Below are 26,330 nucleotides of genomic sequence, written 5' to 3'. Positions count from 1 at the left end.
CCTCGAGCTCTAGGTCTTTTTCCGGTGTCCGAGCTGCTGTAGCCCCTACATGGTGAGTAGATCGTGTCCAAAGAAAAGAAATCAGCGGAGGCTTCCATAGTCCCTGGTTGGAATGGAACCGGCGGTGAGGATGAGAGGCGCTGAAGACCAGAAGACCCAGGGCGTGAACGGGGCGTGTCATCCCTGGAGTTTCAGTAGAATTTCAGGCCTGTCTGCTTGAGCAGCAGAGGAGGAGATTCTGTGTGCCTCTGAGAGACTGTGTGTGTGTGTGTGTGTGTGTGTGTGTGTGTGTGTGTTGAATGAACAGGGTTGTGTACGTGTGTGTGCGTTAGACGAATGAACAGGGTTGTGTACCTGTGTGAACTGTCACTGTGACTCTAGGCTGTAGGCTCTGCAGATTCCTCAGCCCTGTCGCCTCACAGACACGGGATCTGCAGCAGGTAAAAGAGAGAAGCCAGATTCATGGAGGCATGAAGGATCCCAGCAAGAAAACACAGACTTGATCTTGAGATGAGATTTTTGAAGTTGGCTGCGGCCTCAAGGCAGGCTCTGAGAAGACTCGATAAAGAGTTCTCAGGAATAGGCATCCCTCCTGGATATTTCCCCCTTAGAAGCGCCGAGGAGCCAGTTATATGTTTGTAACCACAGCATTTCTAAAGCTGCAGCCCCAGGAACCTGCTATGAATTAGAAACAGATTCCACCCTAGACATCAGTGACCTTGGCCTCTCGTATTGGGAAGGTCAACACTGTTCCAGTTTCCCTCCTACTCCCATCTGGTTGTGCTCGGTGAAGTAGGTGAGCAGGTATGATCATTGAGGGTATTTTCTAAGTTACTGTGCTATCCAAGAAACCCCAGATGTCTCATGATTGCCTTCTCTTTTCCAGTGCTACACTTCTGTTAAAAAAAAAAAAAAAAAAGATCCTGAAAGAGGAAAGAATTTTTGCTACACATCTGAAAGCTGAAGTCCAGGTGAGTTTATATTTCCTCATTACTTGTAAAATGCTCTTTAATTTTAAAGACATGAGACCCTTTCTTCTTTTTGGAAATGTCCTGTCTAACAGTGACATATCTGTGAATATGCCATTACAGCCTCCTTTCAAGGCCCTTAAGCCCTTCTCTTCATAATTTATTTAACCTTTTGCCTACTGCGAGCTATTATGTTTCTAATTGTTGACTAAAAACTAGTCTATAATGAACACCATTTTGCAGAGATCTTTCCTTCCTTTTATAGCCATTCCCTGAGGATAAACCCTAGTTTCAAAATTTGAGTCAAATATCAGATATTTACCATGTGCTTGTACTTGTTGGGATACAATGACAAAAAGATATAGTTGCTATCTTCAAATGACTTGGTATCCAGTAAGGAAAATGAAATCGGAATAGGGATAAGAAAGATAGTTGATGTGAAAGGCCACTAGAGAAATTCAGATGACCTGTCTTGGGAGTTCACAGGGAAGAGGCATCATTCTGGCTATAGCAGCATTGTCAGGATATGATAAAACTGTGATAACTCAGTGAAAGAAAATGGATCTTATACCTTAGAGTTTTTATTCTAATGATGTTAAATGCAAAATGACATTAAATGGAACAAGATGTCTTAACAGCTGCTTGTAGGACACTGTGATTAGGAAGATAGATTCAGAAGTAAAATAAACCCATCTATCAGGACTATATAATAGGAAGCAGCTTTGAGACTACCAGTAATGCATACGATATATCAGAGTCTCCGATTTACATTGACATACATTTCTACAGGCAAACGAATCATAGGGTGGGTTCAGGTAATGGGAACTGATGAAAATAAAGTAAAAGCTTTCAATAAAACACAGCAGCAGTTTTTAGAGCAGCGCTGGTTCTCAAATGTAGGATGCATCAGAATCACCTGCAGGGCTTGTTCAAACACAGTTTGCTGGGCCCCAGCCCCAGAGTTTCTAATTCAGTAGGTCTGAGGTGGAGCACAGAATCTGCATTGGTAACAAGTTCCCAGGGACTATATTTAGAGGACCTTTGTTCTAGAGTATACTAAGCTTTTTCCTCCAGATCAAAAGATATTTAAAAGGTAAGGCAGGGAGGATTTTTTCCCACTTGTTCAGAGAAAAGATTGCTCTGTTAAAAATTCAAAAATCTATCTAACTGTGTCTCAAGACAAAAAGATATAGTTGCTATCCTTAAATGACTTGGTATCCAGAATAAATCAAAATAGGAATAAGTAAGATAGTTGCCTTTTTAAAAAAAGTTTTAATTTTATGAAATATACTTTTAGGAATAGGCAGAAACCCAGGACTATAAAACAAATATTAAGTAAGTTAATATATGGGTTTATATTTTCCATACTTTTTTCAACTTATTGATGTCTGTCAGTTTTTCTCTATATATTGATAAATACATATATTTTATAAATGTAATCATATTTACATTTGCATAATTGTATACATTTGTAACCCAATTCTTTTTTTTTTTTTTTTTTAGACGGAGTCTCGCTCCGTCACCAGGCTGGAGTGCAGTGGCGCGATCTCGGCTCACTGCAACCTCCGCTTCCCAGGTTCAAACAATTCTCCTGCCTCAGCCTCCCGAGTAGCTGGGATTACAGGCCCGTGCCACCACGCCCAGCTAATTTTTCTATTTTTAGTAGAGACGAGGTTTCACCATGTTGGTCAGGCTGGTCTCGATCTCGTGACCTAGTGGATCCACCCACCTCAGCCTCCCAAAGTGCTGGGATTACAGGCATGAGCCACTGTGCCCAGCCCGTAACCCAATTCTTAAACAGCTTTATTAACATATAATTCACATGCCACAAAATTCAGTCATTTAAAGTATACAGTTTAATGTATTTAATATATTCACAGAGTTGCACAACCATCACCACTGTCAACATGAGAAAATTCCCATAACCTCTAAAAGAAATTCCATACCCACTAGCACTCACTCTGCATTTTCCCCAGCCATAGACAACCATTTATCTACTTTCTGTCTCTATGAATTCACCTCTTCTGGACATTTCATATAAATAGAATTATGTAATAAGTGATGTTTTGTGACTGGCTTCTTTCACTTAGCCTAGTGTTTTCAAAATCCACCTGGGTTGTAGCATATATCAGTACTTTGTTTCTTTTTATTGCTGAATAATATTCCATTGTATGAATATGCCACATTTTAGTTGTTTATTCATCAGTTGATGGACATTTAAGTTGTTTCTACTTTTAGCTATTATGAATAATGCTGCTGTGAACATTTGTGTACAAGTTTTTGTATAGACATATGTTTCTATTTCTCTTAGATATATACTTAGAAGTGGAATGGCTGGGTCATATGCTAACTCTTTTGAGGAACTGCCAGATTGTTATCGAAAGTATCCTTTTACATTCCCCCCAGTGTAAGAGGGTTCCAGTTTCTCCACATTCTTACCAACACCTGTTATTACCTTTCTTTTTATTATTGTCATCCTCATGAGTGTGAGGTGGATATTGTGATTTTGATTTGAATTTCTCTGATGACTCATGGTGTTGAGCATTTTTTCCTTTGTTTATTGGCTGTTTGTACATCTTTGGAGAAATGTCTATTCAAATTCTTTGCCCCCTTTTTAATTGCTGTTTTAAAATTTTGTAACCTAATTTTCTTCACTGACAATGTATCTTGAATGTTTTTATTCCCTTAAACAGCTTCCTAAACTTAGCATTAAATGGTTGCTTAATATTTCATTATATGGATGTCCTGATACATATTTAATTAATCAGCTGTTGCTGAGCTCAGAATGGTGAGCATGCCTGCTTCTACATGCTGTTCTCCTTTCATAGAGTGATCAGCTCACTTCTTTCCATTCCTCTGGGCCACATGGGAACTTCAGTCTTTATAATTTCAGAGATAGTAACATCTGAGAACGTGGCAGCATCCTCTACTGTGTGGAGCACTGATCACTGCACTATTTCAGACGGACTTGTAAGTGATTGTGATACTGAAAAACCACAGGAGCAGACTCTTTATGATCAACTCTTTAAATTCAAAATACGATCTCTAGAGATTTTTTATCCCTTAATGTGACCCTCTAGAGAGGCCCTGGAGTGTTTGAATTTATGAAGGATTTCTTTGAGATTTATTGATCATTCCATTCTGTTTTCCTTGAAGCATCATTTTCTTGGTCCTTTGGGCGGCTTTCATTTGGCCTTTCTTGTATGGAACCTCTCTGCCACAGGACTGTACTGGAATTTTTCAAAAGCCTCAGCATGCCAAAGTCCCATTTCTTTTTTCATATGCAGATTTTTCCTGCATATTGGAAACAATTGATTTTTTAACCAAAAGTGGCTTATTTCTAAGGTAGGTGCAATTCCTGAACTGGAGCAGGGAGTCCAGTCCTCATAGGTGGAGAGTGTAGTGACAAGAGGATTTATCCAAGTGACTTAGGGAAAACCAGTAAAAGGAAAACTATTGTATATCAATATTCAAAACTCAGAGCCTTGATATTCTAATTTGAGACAACTCAAAGACTTTAGGACTTGGGAGAAAACGAGGCCTCCTCATCGTACTCCAAATATCACTGTATTCATAACTTATCGTATTACATTCTCTAATCTTAGAGAGATTGATTAGCTCTATTATCATTTTTTACTATAAAAGTAATACATTCTCATATAGTAGTTCAGAAAATACAGAAAAACCCAAAGTGAGGAAACAACAACTGTAAACATTTTACTCCAAATCTTTTTGGCTGGGTACGGTGGCTCACACCTGTAATCCCAGCACTTTTGGAGGCGGAGGCAGAAGGATCACTTGAGCCCAGGAGTGTGAGACCAGCCTGGGCAACATAATGAGAGCTCATCTTTACTAAAAATAAATTAGCCGGGCCTGGTGGTATGCACCTGTAGTTCCAGCTACAGGTCCATGCCACCACCTGAGGCGGGAGCATAGCTTGAGCCCAGGAGGTCGAGGCTGCAGTGAGCTGTGTTTGCACCACCACATTCCAGGCTGAGTGACAGAGTGAGTCTCTGTCTCACACACACACACAATATATATATAGGTATATCTCCATCCCTCAAGGCATATGCATATATTCATATGTGTTATTTTACCCACCATAACAAAATAACAGTTTGTAATGTAATATTTTTACTCATTATCATCAAATAAAGCTCTGTCATCACTTTTTATTGAAGCATATATCATATACAATAAGGTGCCCACATCTTAGCTATGTATATAATCCAGTGAATTTTTGTATTTGAAAGGATCAGTGTACTCACCACCCAGATGAAGACACAGAAGATTTCTGTGCCCTGCTTTAGAGGATTTTTCTGTGTCCTGTCTCAGGTAGAATCCACTGTTCTCCCAAGGAGTAAGTGCTATTCTGACTCCTGTCACTCAAGATAAGATTTGTCTGTTCTTGAACTTCATATAAATGGAATCTCTTGTATCTCCCTTTTTTCATCCAAACTGGTACTTCTGGAATTCACCCATGTTGTTTTGGAAATCAACAGGGCTTTTTTTCAATTGTTATATAATCTTCCTTTATATGACCACACCACAATTTGTTTATTCATTCTCATGATGATAGGTTTGTAGGTTCCCCAAGTTTCCCTCGCTCTCTGTGTTTCACAGAGTGCCTTGATCTCTCGGTGGCCTGTTCAGCTGCGTGTTTTCCCTGCAGGTTTGAACCCAAGCCAAGGCCTTGAACATTCCCAGGCACTAGTGAAGTTGCGTAGGTTATGGCCTGAAACACTGGAAGATCAAAATGTGTTGCACAACACATAGAAGCTAGCTGTGATTCTGAGCCAAATTTCTTTTTATTTTATTTTATTATTATTACACTTTAAGTTGTAGGGTACATGTGCACAATGTGCAGGTTAGTTACATATGTATACCTGTGCCATGCTGGTGTGCTGCACCCATTAACTCGTCATTTAGCATTAGGTATATCTCCTAATGCTATCCCTCCCCCCTCCCCCCACCCCACAACAGTCCCCAGAGTGTGATGTTCCCCTTCCTGTGTCCGTGTGTTCTCATTGTTCAATTCCACCTATGAGTGAGAACATGCGGTAGTGAGCCAAATTTCTTAAGCCCTCTTATAAATTTCATAACCCAGCCCGTTTATTGTGGATATACCTAAGTAGATGGGTCTTCATTAAAATTAAGAACATCTATTTATAATAAGACATGATTAAGAAAGTGAATAAGAAGACACAGGCAACTCGTTCCTCCTCTCTCTCTCTCTGTCTCTCTCTCTCCCTCTCCCTTCCTCCCTCCCTCCCTCCCTCTCCTCCTCCACCCTCCTTTTTATGTCTGTATACACACACAAAAGACTTGTGTTCAAAATACATTTATAAATTCCTAGAAATCAATAGGAAAATGACAAATCAAATTAAAAAATGGGGAAAAGAGTTGAATGACCCAAGAGTATATCAAAATAGATAACATCATATGAAAAGGTGTTCCCATCATTATCAGGAAAATGTAAATAAAAATCACAATGAGATACCACTACACATGCACCAGAATAGCTGAAGTTAAAATGTCTGACAACACGAAGTATTGGCAAGTTTGAGGAGCAACTGACCTTATATACATTGCAGTTGGATAAACTAGGTAAACCACGTCCTCTCTTAGGTATATACCCAAGAAAAACAAGAATATATGTCCACACAAAGACTTGTAAAGGATGTTCATAGAAGTTTTATTCATAGTAGTCAAATACCAGAAACAACCTTATTTTGTCCAGCTGAACATTCAGCTGGAGTCACCTCAAAAGCAGTGGCAGGGGAATTCCCTAAAGGAACTGCCCCAAACCATCCCAAGATGGGGCTGTTGGGATTCCAAAGAAAGAAACAGCAATGCCAGGGTGACCAATTCAAAGTGTTTATTAGCAGAACCTATGTACATAGGGGAGCTGCAGTGTATCCTCACAATGGACACCAAGACAAGAGATGCTAAAGTTAGTGGGTGAAAGTTTGAGGAGAAAGAGGATTTGCATAGTATTAAAGTATTACCCTCCCAAGATATTTATTAACTACAAATGGGAAGGTAGTAATGTACAGAAGGAAAACACAGGAGAAAACACTTCAACCAAGTGATGAAGGTTAATGTCACCAGTAATAAAACATCAATATCATGCACCCTTGGACATGATGATGAAATGTGAAGGACACAGCATCATTACTGTGCCACTGCCAAGAATGCGTGCCTCATTTCAGTTATAAAAACACATCATACAAACCCAGTGGAGGGACATTTGACAGAATAAATTATTGGTACTCTTCCAAATTGAAAGGACATGAAGATAGGTATGACAGGCAGATGTTAGGTGGCCCCATGATTCCCACCTCCTGGAGTCCACAGCCTTGTTTAGTCCTCTCCCCTGGAGTATGAGCAGGGATGGTGACTTGCTTCTAATCAGTGGAAAATGGCAAAGGTCAAGAGATGTCACTCCTCTGATTAGGTTAATTTATATGGCAAAAGTGATGGGGCAAATGGTATTTCTGGTTCTAGCTCCTTGAGGAATCTCCCATTACTGGGTATATACCCAAAGGATTCTAAATCATTCTACTATAAAGACACATGTACATGTATGTTTACTGCAGCACTATTTACAATAGCAGACTTGGAACCAACCCAAATGCCCATCAGTGATAGACTGGATAAAGAAAATATGGCACATATACACCATGGAATACTATGCAACCATAAAAAAGAATGAGATCATGTCCTTTGCAAGGACATGGATGAAGCTGGAAGCCATCATTCTCAGCAAACTAATGCGGAAACAGAAAACCAAACACCACATGTTCTCACTCATAAGTGGGAGTTGAACAATGAGAACACATGGCACAGGGAAAGGAACAACACACACTGGAGCCTGTCAGGGAGTGGGGGGGCAAGGGGAGGGAGAGCACTGGACAAATTACCTAATGCATGTGGGGCTTAAAACCTAAATGTCAGATTGATAGGTACAGCAAACCACCATGACACATATATACCTATGTAAAAAACCTACACATCTGCACATGTATCCCAGAACTTAAAGTAAAATAAAAATTAATTAATTAATTTTAAAGAAAAAGAAACCAATAATCCAATTTAAAAATGGGCAAGGACTTGAATAGACTTTTTTCCAAAGATGACACACAAATGGTTAAGTGGTACCTGAAAAGCACATCAGACAAATGCAAATGAAACCACAATGAGATGTTACCACAATACCTGTTAGGATGACTATTATAAAAAGAAAATAGATAAGTGGGCCGGGCGCAGTGGCTCACGCCTGTAATCCCAGCACTTTGGGAGGCCGAGGCGGACGGATCACGAGGTCAGGAGATCGAGACCACGGTGAAACCCCGTCTCTACTAAAAGTACAAAAAAAATTACCTGGGCACGGTGGCGGGCGCCTGTAGTCCCAGCTACTTGGGAGGCTGAGGCAGGAGAATGGCGTGAACCCGGGAGGCGGAGCTTGCAGTGAGCCGAGATCGCACCACTGCACTCCAGCCTGGGCGACAGAGCAAGACTCTGTCTCAAAAAAAAAAAAAAAAAAAAAAAAAGAAAGAAAATAGATAAGTGTTGGTGAGGATGTAGAGGAAAGGGAACATTTGTACACTGTTGGTGGCAATATCAATTGGTATAGCCATTATGTAAAACTGTATGAAGGTTCCTTAAAATAATAAAAATAAACTTACCATATGAAAAAAAAAGTGACGGGATGTCTCTACTGTGATTATGTTATACCATATAAGACTCATAGCAGATTGGACTTCTTTTGTGGGCTTGATGAAGTAAGTGGCAATGTTGGAGAAGCCTATCTTGCAAAGGAACTGCAGGTGGCCTCCAGAACCTGAGGGCAGCCTCCAGCCAACAGTCAGCAAAAAGGTGAGGCCCTCAGTCATATGGCCACAGGGAAATGAATTCTGCCTACAATCTGAATGAACCTGGAAATGAATTCTTCCCCAGTTGAACTCCAGAGGAGAACACAGCCCAGGTAACACCTCGTTTGCAGCCTGTGAGACCAGCCGGAGGAGAGCACCCAGCTAAACTCCATGTCCATGGAAACTGTGAGATTTTATCTATCTATCTGTCTATCTATCTATCTATCTATCTATCTATCTATCTATCTACCTATCTATGTTGTTTTAAGCTAAATTCGTGGTAATTGGTTATGGTAGCAACTGAAAATTAATGCAGTAAGAAAGTCTAAGGAGATTGGAAGAGACTAAAGAGAAAGAACAGCTAAATGCAACGTAGATTAATATGTGGGATCTTGGAAAAGAAAAAGGACATTAATGGGAAAACATATTTGAATAAGATGTGCAAATTTTTCATATTGTACCAATGTTAATTTCCTGGTTTTGATAATTATCCTTTGGTTATGTAAGATAAACGCTAGAATGAAGGGTATGTGAGAACCTTCTGTACTACTCTTGCAACTTTTCTCTAAGTCTAAAATAAGTGGAAATTAAAAGTTAAAACAAAAAAAAAAAGGAAAATTTTATCTATCCCAAGATCACAAAGATATTTTTCTGTTTCTTCCTCCAGAAGCTTTATTGTTTGTTTTCACACTTAGACCTACGATCCATCTTGAATTTATGTCTGTGCATGTAGTGGGATGAAGTTCAAAATCATTTTTTTCATATAGATATCCAAGTGCACTGGCACCGTTTGTTAAAAACACTGGCCTTCTCTTAAGCTGCAGTCAGACTTTTACTGTAAAGCATGGGACCATATATGTGCAGGAGTCTTTGGACTTTTCTGTTGGTCCTCTTTGTCAATCTTTGTGCCAGCACCTCCATTTTGATTCCTGTAGCTTTATATCTTGATAATCTGGTAATATAAGTTGAAGAACAACTTTGTTCTTCAAAATCACCTTGTCTATTCCAGGTTCTTTGCATTGCTCTATAATTTTAGAATGAGTTAATTAATTTTCTCAAAACAAAACACCTTGCTGACGTTTTATTGGCAGTACATTGAATCAGTAGATAAATTTAGAGAGAATTATCTCAAAATTGAGTCTTACAGTTCATGAACATGGAATACATTTCCATTTATTGAATTCATCTTTAATTTCTTTCCTTTAGGTTTTGTTGTTTCCGAAAGGTCTTGCACATCTGTTAAATCTATTCCAAAGTGTTTTACATTTTTTATGTTTTTACAAACTGTTCAGGTTTTAAAAATTTTATTTTTCAGTAGCTTTGCTTTAATATAATTGTTTTATACTTTGACCCTTTATTCAACAATAAATTAATGTAATTTAAAGCTTGTGGAATTAAAAAATATTTTTATGTACATAATCATGTAATCTACACTATCTGCAAATAAAGATCATTTTACTTCCTTCCATTTATACCTTTTTTTTTCTTATGATATTGAATAGGTCTTCTACTACAAAATTGAAAAGACATGTAAGAGTAGACAACCTTACCTTGTTCCTGAAATCAGAAAGACAGTGGTCCATATTATGTGTAATGATCCCTTTATGTATAATGGTAGTTGTAGTTTTTATTCCTTAGGTCCCCTTTATCAGATTAAAGAAGTTCCCCTCTAGTCCTGGTTTGCTGAGAATTTTTATCATGATTAATGTTGTATATTGTTAAATGGATTATTTCTAATGAAATAATTGAATGGTTTTCTCCTTTATTACTTAATATTGAAAGATTACATTGATTTTTTAAAAATTAAACTTATACTTGATTGAGGTTATGGTAAAAAATTAAATTAAATGGCCTTTGAATTTCTAAAATAAAGCTCTCTTGGTCAATATGTTACTGGTTTCTCTTTGCTAATATTTGGTTTAATATGCTTGCGTCTGTGTTCATGAAACAGATATATTGTAATTTTCCTTTTATGTAATATCCTCATCTAGTTTTGATATCACAGTTATTCTGGCCTTATGACATAGTTCTTTTTTTCTATTTTCTAGAACAAGTTGAGTTTGATTGACATTTTTAGTTTCTTAAATGTTTGGGAGAATTTGCTACTGAATCCTCTTGGCCTGACATTATTTTTTTGAGAAGATCCTTTATACAGATTTAATTTCTTTAATAAATAAAACAATATTTAGATTTTCAATTTCTTATATCAGTTCAAATTGTGTTTTCAAGGAATTTTAAAATTTCATCTACATTTTCAAGTTTATTAGAAAGTTATAAAGTTGTTCATACAATTCTGATTTTAATGTCTGTAAAATATGTAGTGATATCTTCTTTTATATTCCTGATATTGGCAATTTTTTCTTGATCAGTGTAACTAGAAGTTTGTTATTCTTATTAATCTCTTCCATGAAATAGCTTTGGTTTTATTGATTTTTCTTTCTTGTATATCTGGGTTTTTTACGTTATTGGTTACTTTTGGTATGTTATACTTTCTATAGGTTTAGTTTGCTTTTCCTTTTCAAGCTTCTTGATGCATATCACTGATTTTCAACCTTTCTGTTTTAATAAAACATATATTTAAAGCTTATTTCTTCATAAGCATTGGTTTACCTGCATCTCACAAGCTTTGATATATCTTACTTTCACCATCATTTAACTCAAAATATTTTCTAGCTTCCGTTGATTTATTATTTGACCAGTAACTGTTTAGAAGTATGCCTTTTACACAGGCACATCTCATTTTATTGCATGTTGCTTTATTGCACTTTGCAAATATTGCAATTTTTACAAATTGAGATTTGTGGTAACCCTGCAATGAGCAAGTATATTGTCTCTGGTTTTCAACAGCATGTGCTCATTCTGTGTCTCTTTGTCACATTGTTGTAATTCTAGCAATATTTAAAACTTTTCCATTATTTTTATGATGATCTGTGATCAGGGTCCTTGGTGTTACTGTTGTAATTGCTTTGGGACACCATGAGCCACACCCGTATAAGATGGTGAACTGAATGAATATATGTTATGTGTCTTCTGACTGCTCCACCGACCAGCTATTCCTGTCTCTCTTCCTCTCTGTGCCTCCCTATTTCCTGAAACACAACAATATTGAAATCAGGCCAGTTAGTAGCCCTACAATGGCCTCTAAGTGTTCAAATGAAAGGAAGAGTCCTCTGTTTCTCACTTTTAATCAAAAGCTAGAAGTGATTAAGCTTAGTCAGGAAGGCATGTCAAAAGCCAAGACGGGCCAAAAGCTTGACCTCTTGTGCCAAACAGTTAGCCTAGTTGTGAATGCAAAGGAAAAGTTCTTGAAGGAATTTCTGAAAAATTTTTTCTCTGGGTATAAAATTCAGAGTTCTCAGTTTTTTTCTTTCAGCACTTTAAAGATATAAATTCCATTCTTTAGGCTACTATAGTTTCTATTGAGGAGTCAACCATTTTTCTTACTGTTTTCTTATAGCTGACAGTTTTTTTTTTTAACTATGTGGTTTTAAGTTATGTTTTTCAATGTTGTTTTTCAGCAGTTTGACTATGATATCTCTAGGTGTGAATTTCCTCATTGTATTTTGATTAGGTTTGACAAGTTTTTTTATTTATATATCAAGATATTTCCTGAGATTTGGAATGTTTTTGTTCATTATTTCTTTAAATAATTTTTCTGTCCCATTCTCTCTTACTTTCTTCTAGATGTCCAGTGTCACATTTTCACTGTTTCTTGCATTTTTCTTTTCAATTGTGTTCTCTTTTTTTTCCTCTCTGCATAAGATTATTGTTAATTTGAGGCTCAGTGCAGTGCCTCATACCTGTAATTCCAGCTACTTGGGAAGCTGAGGTGTGAGGATCACTTGAGCCCAGCAATTTGAGGCTGCAGTGAGCTATGATCATACCACTGCACTCCAGCCTGGGTGACAGAACCAGAATCTCTAAAATAATAATAATAAACATAGAGGATTTTTTGAAAGAAAGATTATTGTAAATTTGACTTAATGTTGCATAATAAGCTCTTTTTTTGAGACGGGGTCTCACTATGTCGCCCAGGCTGGAGTGCAGTGGCACAATCTCAGCTCACTGCAACCTCCACTTCCCCAGTTCAAGTGATTCTTCTGCCTCAGCCTTCCAAGTAGCTGGGATTACAGGCGGGTGCCACCACACCTGGCTAATTTTTGTATTTCCAATAGTGACGGGATCTCACCATGTTGTCCAGGATGGTCTCGAACTCCTGACCTCAAATGATCCACCCGCCTTGACATCCCAAAGTGCTGGGATTACGGGCATGAGCCACCGCCCCCAGCCCAATAAGCTCTTAATTAATTTTATAATTCTAAAATATTCATATGATTGTCTTTTCAGATCTGATACTCTATTGATTTACTCCATTTTGCAATCCATTTTGCTCCTCTTTTCCTTTCTTTTCTTTAGCATGTTAATCATATTATAAAGCCCTTGTCTGCTAGCTCCCATATCTGGATTCTTTGTGAGTCTATTTCTGTTGAGATTTTTTTTCTCCTGCTCATTAGTGACTTTTTCCTGTTTTTTTCATGTTTAACAGTTATCATGTGTTAGCATAATCTGTTATATATTATAGAGACTCTGGAGTACGTTATCTTCCTTTAATGAGTCTACTTCAGGGTTTTTCACCCTTGACACTATTGACATATTTGGCTAGCTAATTCTTTGTTTTAGAGACTTTCATGTGCATTGTACATTGTTTAGCAGCATCCCTGGTCTCTTCCCAGCAGATACCTTAACACTTCTGCCTACATTATGACAACCAAATGTGTCTCCAGACATTGTCAAATGTTCTCTTAAGAACAAATTCACTGCCTGTTCAGAACCAGTGATCTACACAATAGTTTTTAATATCTACCTTATTTTCCATTATGTGACTACACAGTCATTTATTTAATTAATTACCCATCTATGTATCTTTAGATTTTTCTCCAGCTTTTTTCATTACAACTAATATGTATCATCACATTCCTTTATACGTCTTCAAGCACATTTTATAATTATTTCCTTTGGATGGAGTCTCAGAAATGGCCTTTCATGGTTAAGTTCTTCTTATGCAGAGATTTGCTTACATGTCTTAATGCCCTTGATTTTCACAAGTCTACAGGACACCATGAGAATGCATTTTGCCCTACAGCCTCACTAATACATGGTACATCATCAACCTTTTAAATGTGACAACTAAATACCTGTAAAATGACCGTATCTTATTGCTTAGAAACATCTCTTCAGTAAAGTTACATATCTTTTGGCAGGTGATGCCTTGATTACCTAGCTTTGGCTTCTCTGAACTCTGCTTCTCTGGTAGAGGAAACCTGAAGAGAACTAGCATTTCTAAAACCATGGCCCAGGTGAGTTGATGTCTCTTTTGCTTTTCTGACATATTGTGATTTTTTAATTCATGTAATATTTTCATTTTTTATCCTGAAACGTCCTATCTCAGAAAGCTATCTCTTGGAACCTATTTCACATTCCTCCCATTGCAGTGAAGGATGATGTCCTCCTCATTTGCCCTCCTTTTTTGAACTGATTTTCAGTTATTTTCAAATAATTCATCCATCTTCTGTGTGTTCAGTCTTCTCTCAAGAGCAGTGTTAGAGCAGTGAAAGAGTGAAGTACCTTGAAATAGTTGAGCTGCCCTTGTCAGGTTCATGGTTTCATGGCATAGGAACAATGGTCCTATTTGACTACAGGAGTGGAAACTTTCTCCACAGCTCCCTTATCTCCACAGTTAAATAAGGGAAAACTTGGTTATGAGTGGTCTCAGTCTGTTTGAGATGAGATCTCAACTTTGAAACGCATTTAGGTTTGAGTGAAGATGGTATTATCACTTACCTAGAGAGAGATTAGGGATCTAGCTAAGGGATCACTGAGAAATGAAAACAATTCCAGGGTCTCATTTTGTAGTGGAAGAGAAATTGACAGTCCTGAGGGAATCAAGGTTGTTCTGGATCATTCTGCATTACTGTGTTCCAACTCAGGAACAGATATATAAAGGGTTGTAGAAAGGAAAATCAACTAGAATGATATGTGGTAGATGATATTGAACTGTGGGGAAGAGGTTGGGATTTGTGTCCAACATACATGCCATATTAATATAATACTTTATACAATAATGTTATTTTTAATAATAGTGCCTTAATACCTTAAGAAAGATGAAATCTAATAAGAGGTTGCTTGTCACTTTATTCTTTTTTTTTTTCTTTGAGATGGAGTCTCACTCTGTCACCCAGGATAGAGTACAGTGGCGCTATCTTGGCTCACTGCAACCTCTGCTGCCCGGGTTCAAGCGATTCTCCTGCCTCAGCCTCCCAAGTAGCCAGGATTACAGGCGCCTGCCACCATGCCCAGCTAATTTTTGTATTTTTAGTAGAGATGGGGTTTCACCATGTTGGCCAGGCTGGTCTCGAATTCCTAACTTCAAGTGATCTGCCCACCTCAGCCTTTCAAAGTGCTGGGATTACAGGCATGAGCCACAATGCCCAGCCTATTTTTAATTTTTTTTTTTTTTTTTTTAGAGATGGGGTCTTGCTTTCTTGCCCAAGCTGCTGTGCAGTTTTGTTATCAAGGTTTACTGCAGCCTCAAACTCCTGGGCTCAAGTGATCCTCCCACCTCGGCCTCCCAAAGTGCTGAGATTACAGGCATAAGCCACTACACTTGGCCATTTTTTCATTCTTTTAACTGAATTTTGAAGAGCAGAAGTTTTTAATTTTTCAAAGTGATAATACCATTTTACATTCCCACCAACAGTGTATGAGAGTTCCATTTCTGGATGAAATCCAGTTTATCAGCTTTTTCTTTTCTTTACAGATTGTACTTTTTCTTTAGGGATTGTACTGTTAGTGTTGTATCTAAGAAATCTTTGCCTCACCCCAAGCTTATGTAGATTTTTATACTGTGTTTTCTCATAGAAGATCTATAGTTTTAGGTTTTATGTTTATCTCCATGAGCCATTTTAAGTTAATCTTGGCATATGGTAAAAGGTATAGATCATTTATTTTGCATATAGATATCCAGTTGTTCCTACACCATTTTTTTAAAAGATGGTCCTTTATCCACTGAATTGCCTTTGGTCACTTGTTTAAAGCCAGTTGTCTAGATATGTGTAGGTCTATTTCTCAACTCTGTTCCATTGACTTATTTGTCTACATTTATGCAAACACCACATACTCTTTATTATTGTAGTATTATGTTAAGCTTTCCAATTAGTAGGGTTGATCCTCCAGCTTTGCTCTTCTTCAGTGTTCTCTAGGTTATTCTAGATCCTTTGTGTTTTCATCTGAATTTTAGAATCAGCTTGTCTATTTTTACAAAAGCTCTGCTGAGATTTTTTTTTTTTTTTTTTTTGAGACAGAGTTTCGCTCTTGTTGCCCAGGCTGGAGTGCAATGTTGCGATCTTGGCTCACTGCAACCTCCGCTTCCCAGGTTCAAGCGATTCTCTTGCCTCAGCCTCCTGAGAAGCTGGGATTACAGGCATGCGCTACCACACCTGGCTAATTTTGTATTTTTTAGTAGAGACAGGGTTTCTCCATGTTGGTCAGGCTGGTCTCGAACTCCCAACCTCAGGTGATCCGCCCGCCTCACCCTCCCAAAGTGCTGGGATTACAGGGGTGAGCTATCGCACCCGGCCTCTGCTGGGATTTTGACTGAGATTATGTTGAATCTGTGGATTTGTTTGCAAAGGTAAGAGTCATCTGACTGATGAACATATTATAGCTTTCTACTTATTTAGATCTTTTAAGTTTTTTCTCAGTAATTATTTGTAGTTATGAAAGTATTAGTATTGTACATCTTTTGTTAGGTTGATTCCTAAGAATTTTATATTTTTCATTTGATATTCAGTATTTTTGATTTTAATTTCCACCAATTGTTGCTAATTAAAATGCCATTTATGTTTAACATATTGAGCTTGTATCTTCTCAGCTTGCTAACTCACTTGATAGTTTTAATGAACTTTTATTAGATTCTATTAGATTTTCTATATAGACAATCATGTTACCTGTGAATAAAGAGATTTTTACTTCTTTTTCAATCTGGATGCTTTTTATTTCTTCTTCTTGCCTGAGTTGCACTGGCTAGAACCGCTAGTACAATGTTGAATAGAAGTGGTGAGAGTAGATATCCTTGCTATATTCCTGATTTGGGGAAGAAAGCATTCAGCCTTTCACTATCAAATGTGATGTTAGCTATGGGTTTTTTATAGATGTCATTCACTTGGTTAAGGATGTTCCCTTCTTTTCTTCTTTCACCACGGATATCAGCAGTGGATGTTGGCTTTTGTCAGATGCCTTTTCTGCATCTATTGATATGTTCATACGGTTTTTCTTTTGTAGTTTGTGAATATGGTGCATTACCTTGATTGATTTTTAAATATGAGACAGGCTTGGATTGAGCCTTGGTCATAATAGAGTTCCCTTTCTTATATATTGTTAGATTTGATGTGCTAAAACTTTGTTTGGAATCGTTGCGTCTGTGTCCATGATGGATATTGGTGTGTATTTTCTTGTTCTCAGTGGAATCCAGTGGGCTTTGCTTAGGTTCCCACTGCGTGTGCCATAGCCTAGAAATTGTCTCCTTACAGTGAACTAGTGTGACTGTAGGTTTCACCTCATTTGTTACTTGTCTTTCAGGTATCATTGCCCAATGTTTTCTGTCTTGAAAACCATGGTTTAATATATTTTGTTCAGGTTTTCACTTATTTCATACAAGAAGGTAAATTCAATCCCTGTTATTCCATCTTGGCTGGAAAAGATTTTATAATACAATTGGGGGAGGGGGTAGTTATCAATTCATTTTTTTTGTATTCCTTGAAGAGAAAAGCTGTAAGAACTTGCATTTATTAATATTATATGGCTTAGGTACATAGAAGGTATTGTGCTTATATATACTATTTAATTTGGAAAGTTTGGTTACTTCATTTATTTTCATATATTTGGATTTTTGTCTAATATTACTAAAGAAATTTTGTGTGCTCCAACAGGATTCTTTAAGATTGTGTGGGCACTCTACTTAAGACATGCTAATTTATTTACTCTTACCTAACCGTGTCATCATCTTGTAACTCCAGACTACTACTTTTTACATATTGCCCCTTTATTGCAATTTGATGTTCCATCTTGAAAAGTTTTCTTTACTTTTACAAATAATACACAGGTTTGTCATTTCAGGTGCCATTGACATTCAGCGATGTTGCCATAGACTTCTCTCAGGAGGAGTGGGAATATTTAAACTCAGATCAGAGGGATTTGTACAGAGATGTGATGTTGGAGAATTATACTAACTTGGTCTCATTGGGTAAGAATATCTGCACAAAATGGTGTACAATATGCTCTCTAGAATATCAGCCTTCTCTGTTGTATATTTTATGGTCTATGCCAAGAAACCAGCTACATTTCTGCTCCATATTCTCAAAGTTCATTAGGTGGAAATGGGCATATTTGAAGTTGGTTAGGTGGAATGGGCACCCCCATTCAGCACCTGAATCTTCACTGTTCTTCACTTGCCTTTATGCCTGCCTCTGCACTGTCCTATAATTACTTCTTTTTCTAAATGACTAGAGGTTTGAATTCTGGTATTTTTCTGCAAAGACACTGTCAGCAAAAAGAAATTTTAAATTATATGTGTGTTCAGAATGTCTGTAAATACTTTAATTGCTGATCTTCCTACATAAAAAACATGCTTTTCTCTTTACTACAAAAGAGCCTCCATAATTTTTATAGTAGTAGAATGAATTAAGATTATTCTCTTTTTTACTGTTATCTTTATAGTTCTAGCAGTGGGCCTGTTGGCTTCCAGTGATCTGATAGATTCCATGCAGAAGGGGCAGTCTTTGTTCTGTTTTTGGAAGATACGTGACCATTCTCTCCTCCCATCTGGGACTTTAATTACACCTATGTTAGACCTTTTGAGCATATCCCACAACTTTATCATGTCCTTATCTGCTTTTCTCCTCTCCTTCCCCTCTATTTTTCATATGATGGAGTTTGAATGTTTCCTGTTGATCTGTATTCCAGCTCACTTACTCTGTTTTCTAAAGAGGGGTTTTTCATGTTAGATATTGTCTTTTTCAGTTCCAGAAATTCAATTTAATTCTCTTTTATAACTTCCAAATACTTGTTGAAATCTTCATTCTTTTATTTGCTTTCCTTTTATTACTAAATTTTCATCTGTTTTCTTGGAAGATTTTAATCATAGTTAATTTTTTAATTCTTTCATGCTTCATTTTTTGTATCATCTGGGGGTCTGCTTCTCTATTGTTTCTTTCTTTTAATCTTGTTATTCGTCATTTGTTAATGCCTCTTCAAGTTACTAGTAGTTGTGTTTGTATGCTGGACATTGCATATAAAATAACTGAAGAGGTTTCAGATGATGGTAACTTCCACCAGAGAATATTTATATTTTCCTCTATTAGTCTGATAGAATGCAGGCTGATGACTGTAATACAACCAGGAATTAAAACGGGTCACTGCTGGTTTTCAGTTTGATAATGCTCAGCTACCTCTTTGTAATCACTGTTCTTTTAACTCATGCTGTACTTAGAATCAGTGAGTTTTTTCAGGGGAAAAGTAGTTGTAGAGCCTTAAGGCCAACTTACCACTCCTGGCTGGTGGAAAAGGAACTATCCCATAACTACCCTTGGTGACTTTCAGGTATTGTTCTGCCTACTCCTATATGGTGGTGCTTTCCTTTGCCTCATTAGTTTGCTCACATGTAAATTCATATCAGTACTCAGCCAGAGCCTCCAGGGGATCCCTCTACAAATCTCTAGAACTCTCTCTTTCTACACAGCTCTCTACTCTCTGGTAGTATATCTTGCAAATTCTGTATACCTTACTGTCCCCGTACTCTGTGTTCTGCCTTCTCTGCTTGGGCATACTGCTGGCCTTTGCTTTAGCTCCCTTCCCTGTGTTTTCTTTTGGAAATTCTTTAGGCAGTCAGCTGTAGCACTTGTTAGGTTCACCTCATTTGTTTCCCTATTCTGCACTCCTTACTGCCCTGTATCTGAAAGCTCTTGTTTCCTATATTTGGTTAGTTTATGTCTAGTTATTTAAAGTAAAAGGGGAAATCTGATCCCTCTTAATGTTTCATAACTAAAAGCACAAGTTATTTACTGTTATCTTTAAAAGCTTCTTTGCATTTTAGTACAAGAGGTTCCAGATTCGCCTTGTATCTTCCCTCCCTGAACTAGGAATTAGCTGTTTCTCCAAAGCACCCTAGTTCACATTAATGGGAAATAGTATATAGAGACTGAAGCCTGGCCAACAGAGAGTTAACTAATTGTGACCAGCTGTTTGTGGGGAAAAATATTTTAAATTTTTTTTCTATTTTTTTCGTGGAAATTGGTCTGTTTAGATTTTCCATCTCTTCTGGAGTCTATTTGTTGTTATTGTTTTACTTTTATTTTGAAATAATTTTAGAGTTACAGACAAGTTACAAATGTGGTACCATAGGTTCCTATAATGATAACATCTTACATAACCATGGTACATTTATGCAAACTAACAAGTTAACATTGTTAACAAAACTATAGGCAAACTATTAGCAAAACTATAGATTTTATTGAGTTGTACCAGTTTTTCCACTGTCTTTTTTTCTATTCCATGATTCAATCCAGGATATCACATTGCATTTAGTCATCATGTGTTTTAGTTTCCTCCTACCTGTGACAGTTTCTTTGTCTTTCCTTGTCCTTTCTGGCCTTGATACTTTTTGAAGAGTACTAGTCAGGTATTTTGAAAAGTGCCCGACAATTTGGGTTTGTTGAATTTTTTATGATTAAACTGGGATTATCGGCTTTGGGGAAGAATACCAGAGAAGTACCTTTCTTATCATATCGTATTAGAAATACATGATATCAACATGATTTATTGCTGGGGTAGTAACTTTATAAATTTGTTTACGGTGATGTCCGTCATTTTTCTTCACTGTAAAGTTATTATTTTTCCCTTTTCATATTCTGTTTGCTAGAAGCCAGCCAGTAAGTCTAGCTGGTGTCACTTTTGATAAATTTTATTTTCAGGAAGATTCATCATTTCATGCACATTTGAAATATGTCAGCACAGTTGTATGATTTTTTTAACATTCTTTATTTTTTTATTGATGGTCATTTCCCCCTTGTCATTATATTTGGATTTCCCCCCCATCTTTTATTCCTTAGGTATAAAGGAAATAATGGTTTGTATGTGTTAATTCTACTGTTTTATTTAAATTTTGCTTGTATTATATTTTCCTTTTCTGCAGTCCATTATTCTTTTCCTAATGTCTCCCTAATTTTTATTTATATTTATTCATTTATTTATTTATTTATTTTTGAGACAGAATCTCACTCTGTCACCCAGGCTAGAGTACAGTGGCGCAATCTCAGCTCACTGCAACCTCTGCCTCCTGGGTTCAAATGATTCTTGTGCCTCAGCTTCCCAAGGAGCTAGGACTATAGGCGTGTGCCACCACACCTGGCTAATTTTTGTAATTTTAGATTTCCCATTGTTGGCCAGGTTGGTCTTGAACTCCTGGCCTCAAACAATCTGCCTGCTTCAGCCTCCCAAAGTGCTGGGATTACAGGCATGAGCCATTGAGCCTGTCTGTTTTCCCTAATTTTTAAATGAAATGCTTCATTTATTCATTTTAATTCTTTTATTTTTAATTAGATGTAAGCATGTTAATCTTTGAGTTTGCCTCAGTGCATTATAACTGAAAGCCATAGATTCTGATATGTAGTATCTCCATTATCACTGTCTTCAAGAAATTCTACAGTTTCAGTTTGTATTTTGTCTTTGACCTAACAGTAGTTGTTGAGTACTTTCTGTTTATAAATAGGAAGTGTTTTGGCTGTGTGATATTGCTACTTATCCTTTATTGCATTGGCTCAGAGGATAACATCTGTATTATTTTGACTTTTTAAATTTATACTTTTTTCACAGAATTCCACTTGTTTTCAATACTTGACCCATTTAGCATATTAGATTTCAAAGGCTGCTCCCTCACACAGATTATCAATCTTCAGCCTACATCCAATATATTCTTTGTTGCAAACTACTAGGCACTCAGTTTCCTAGACTCTTGCCCCATTTTTTACTTTATTTTTCCCAATATCCCTAGGTTTATTTGCTTTGACTTTGATAAGCCTTTCAATATATTAATTTGTGCAATTCCTGAAAAATTGCTGAGATGCATTTCTGTAGAATTCAAGAATGATCCACCTTGGCTTTAAATGAATAGAAGGGAGAATTTGGGAAAGGCATTGAAGAGAAACACAACAGACTGAACATGTGTAGAATTAAAAGAAGTAAAACCTTCAACCTTACAGGCATTATTTGTAGATTTAAAAAAAAACATTATTTAAAACATTACTGAAAAAGTTAATGCAACATGTGATTACTTTGATTGAGACAGAAACAGAAAAGCATGGCTATGCAAAGGAAAGAATGAACACCAGTGGTAGAGGCATGTATATTTTTAAGGGGATAGGTTATTGCAGAATGGCCACATATCAGCCTTTTCCACTTATATTCTTGACTGAGCTATTTTGGAAGTGCATTTTTCTCACCTATAAAGTAAATGTGAGGTAAAAGATTAATAAGGAGTGAGAGATTGGAGTCAGGGAGAGATACTTGATAATTTTTACATAATTTTCAGAAATGAAATGGTTATTTTACTCAGCTCTCTTTTCCAATGACCTTTATTTTCATCCAGTTTACATTTTTAACTCAACGTTTTATTCTACAATGAATTATGCAATACTAACCAATGGTAGGGACTTGTTTTTCAATGGGAGTTGAAAGGAGATTTGCATCTATTCTATGTTTTAGGGTAACAAAATAAGTAGTAAAACAAATGAGATTTAGTAAATATGTAATTGAGAGAAGCAGCATAAAGGCAAATAATTGGGAAATGGAATATAGACTTAAAAATATGAATTTACTTAAAGTTAGCCAATTATTTAAAGAAGCCACTTAAGAGGATTTCTGAAAGGTGGAACATCTATGTAACACCCCAGGAGATGGGAAAGATTTGTGGTGTGTTCTCACAGCTGAAAAGATGCAATGTGGTACAATATGGGGAGCAGATATCAAGGGCTTGAAATGAATTTGTGTGGATAAGACAGGGCCTTTTATTCATGGTTATGTGTTTGGTTTTCATTCTAAGATAAAGCCAAACCACTGACAAAATTATATAGAGAGCAATATGATAATGTTAGGAGTAGAGATATTCAGGACGTACTCCTGTGCATTCTGATCCACTCAGTCTGAGTGGATATTTAAAAGGTAGTGTATGTAAAATGCTCCTGTGGTAATTCTGATTTGCAACTAAATATGAGAACTAGTTACTTTCTCTTTGCCTACTCATAAATCTTACATCCTTCTGTGCACTTTCAAAATTTTCTGAGCCCTTCTTGCCTTTTAAAAATTGCATCGCAGTATTTTAGAATTTTCTAAACTGTTTTACTACTAACAGATACACTTTTTAGCTTATCACTATTTTTAATATAGATGTCCTCTCCCTACCCCGTTATTGGAAAATAGCATTTGTTTGTTTTTTCATTTTCTTCCAGACTTTGATTTCACTACTGAAAGTGACAAGTTATCTTCAGAAAAAAGAAATTATGAAGTAAATGCATACCATCAGGAGACATGGAAAAGAAATAAAACCTTCAACCTTATGAGGTTTATTTTCAGAAATGACCCACAGTACACAATTGAATTTGGGAGACAACAGAGACCTAAAGTAGGATGTTTTAGTCAAATGATATTCAAAAAACATAAATCCCTTCCTCTACATAAGAGAAATAACACAAGAGAGAAATCATATGAGTGTAAGGAATATAAGAAGGGCTTTAGAAAATATTCACACCTTACTGAACATCTGAGAGACCATACTGGTGTGAGACCCTATGAATGTAATGAATGTGGAAAAGCATTTGTAGTTTTCCAGCATTTTATTAGACATCGAAAAATCCACACTGATTTGAAACCCTATGAATGCAATGGATGTGAGAAGGCCTTTAGGTTTTATTCACAGCTTATTCAGCATCAGATAATTCATACTGGTATGAAACCCTATGAATGTAAGCAATGTGGGAAGGCTTTTAGACGTCATTCTCACCTTACAGAACATCAGAAAATTCATATTGGCTTGAAACCCTTTGAATGTAAGGAATGTGGGGAAACGTTTAGATTATATCGACATTTGTGTCTGCATCAGAAAATTCATCATGGTGTGAAACCCTACAAATGTAAAGAATGCGGAAAGGCTTTTGGTCATCGTTCAAGTCTTTACCAACATAAGAAAATTCATTCTGGTGAGAAACCATATAAATGTGAACAATGTGAAAAGGCCTTTGTTCGCAGCTATCTACTTGTTGAACATCAAAGAAGTCATACTGGTGAGAAACCTCATGAATGCATGGAATGTGGAAAGGCTTTTAGTAGGGGCTCAAGCCTTCTTAAACATAAGAGAATTCATAGTAGTGAGAAACTCTATGATTGTAAGGATTGCGGAAAGGCCTTTTGTAGAGGCTCTCAACTTACACAGCATCAGAGAATTCATACTGGTGAGAAGCCACATGCATGTAAAAAATGTGGGAAGACTTTTAAGCTTCATTCATACCTTATTCAACATCAGATAATTCATACTGATTTGAAGCCATATGAATGTAAGCAATGTGGGAAAGCCTTCAGTCGTGTTGGAGACCTTAAGACACATCAATCAATTCATGCTGGGGAGAAACCCTATGAATGTAAGGAATGTGGAAAAACCTTTAGACTTAATTCTCAACTAATTTATCATCAGACAATTCATACTGGTTTGAAACCCTATATATGTAAAGAATGTAAGAAGGCCTTTCGTTCTATCTCAGGTCTTTCTCAACATAAGAGAATTCATACTGGTGAAAAACCCTATGAATGTAAAGAATGTGGTAAGGCCTTTAATCGTAGTGATCAACTTACTCAACATCAGAGAATTCATACTGATGTGAAACCACACAAATGCAAAGAATGTGGTAAGGCCTTTAGTCATTGCTATCAACTTAGTCAACATCAAAGATTTCACCATGGTGAGAGACTCTTAATGTAATGAGAGGGAAAGCCTTTCACCATGGCACATTTTTACTGTTGTCACTATTATGATGCTATAGTGAAGATTAAACTAGTTAATATAGAATATAAATACTTGGAAAGGCATCTGGCACATAGTATTTGCTTACTAATTACATTATTTTTATGATAATTGTTAGAATTACTAAAAATAAATTTTATAGAAGGAAGACCCTATAAGTGTGATATTTTGAAAATGTTCTATCATCACTTCATATAATTTATTCTGGACAAAATCCTGTAGAATATATTAAATGAGAAATTTTTAAATTCAGAATTCATACCCCTGAAGATTAATGCTGGAATAAATACTGTGTATTTATTGAATAATGAAAGGATAGCTGTTGAAAATTAGAGAGTTGTTTAAATAAATTTTTTCACAAATCGTATAATACAGATAACATACATTTTGCATCCTCTACAATTAAAATAAATTAGAAATGAACAGTTAGGTAGCCGAAAGACAGATATTAACTTGGAAAAGTTTTCCCCAAGTTTATGAGAATGTTAAGATTTACATACTTACAGAAAAGGTAACTGTTTACAGTGGTGCAGTGAAGACTTGTTTGCACTTCACCTAGTTTCAGTACATCTGATGTCTCTCTTTTTTATGTGTATACTAACACATATATACACACAAATACATATATACCCATGCATGTCTCATGTCTATGTATATACACAGATGCATATATATATCATACTTATTACATATGAATATATATATTACATACATCATTTTTCCTGTTTCTTGAGTGAATTTTTTAGGTATCATTCACCTCTAAAAAAAGGCAACATACAACTGCTAGGATCAAAGATAATCTTCTAGATATCTACTAAACCATTGTCACAAAAAAATTAACAGTAACCCTATAATGTCTTAAAATATTCACTCCATTTGCAAATTTCTCCAATTTTTAAAATAATGTCTTTTAGCACTGGCTTTTTCACAAGCCAAGAACCAAACTAATCTCATATATTTTACATGATTATGGCTTATTAAGTCTCTTAGTCAAGAGCCTACCCTTCATCATTTTGTGACATAGACTTTTTGAAGACTTTAGATTTGACCTAAATAGTGTTGCACATCCTGTGTTTGTCTTATTGTTTCTGGAGGTGTGATTAACTTGTTTCTTTGTCCTCTATATTTACTGTGACCTGGAGGTTATGATTAGAGGCTTGATTGGGTTTCAGATTAAACATTTTTAAAAGACTACTTCATAGATAGTATCGTGCACTTAATACTGTAAAATATCAGGTGGCCTACAAGTGAAACTATGTTTTATCCCTTGATTCATGTATTGACCACCAGCTCCTTCCATTGTATGGGTGAATTTTTTCTTTGCAATTGAATAAGTAATCCATGGAAAGTCATGCTGGAAATTTA

General features: G+C 36.4%; 1 protein-coding gene across 17 annotated transcripts; it reads left to right on the top strand.

Moving 5' to 3' along the window:
* On the top strand, positions 1-26,330 carry ZNF404 (zinc finger protein 404). Of its 17 annotated transcripts, none has more exons than XM_054540633.2 (7): positions 2-796; positions 887-971; positions 3,280-3,351; positions 3,806-9,028; positions 14,104-14,199; positions 18,017-18,143; positions 23,401-26,330. In XM_054540633.2, exons 5-7 carry the CDS (start codon positions 14,191-14,193, stop codon positions 24,921-24,923), a joined length of 1,659 nt encoding a protein of 552 aa, XP_054396608.2. In that variant the 5' UTR covers positions 2-796; positions 887-971; positions 3,280-3,351; positions 3,806-9,028; positions 14,104-14,190; the 3' UTR covers positions 24,924-26,330. The 17 variants fall into 17 exon arrangements, with proteins under 17 accessions (XP_054396616.2, XP_054396608.2, XP_054396607.2 ...); XM_054540632.2 differs by having other exon boundaries at positions 2-804; XM_054540635.2 differs by having other exon boundaries at positions 2-804; positions 2,472-8,846; positions 8,928-9,028.

Source organism: Pongo abelii, chromosome 20 (genome assembly GCF_028885655.2).
Source record: "Pongo abelii isolate AG06213 chromosome 20, NHGRI_mPonAbe1-v2.0_pri, whole genome shotgun sequence".
NCBI classification, from domain to species: domain Eukaryota; kingdom Metazoa; phylum Chordata; class Mammalia; order Primates; family Hominidae; genus Pongo; species Pongo abelii.
Note: the sequence above shows the minus strand (reverse complement) of the source record. Positions and strands in the feature narration are given on the sequence as shown.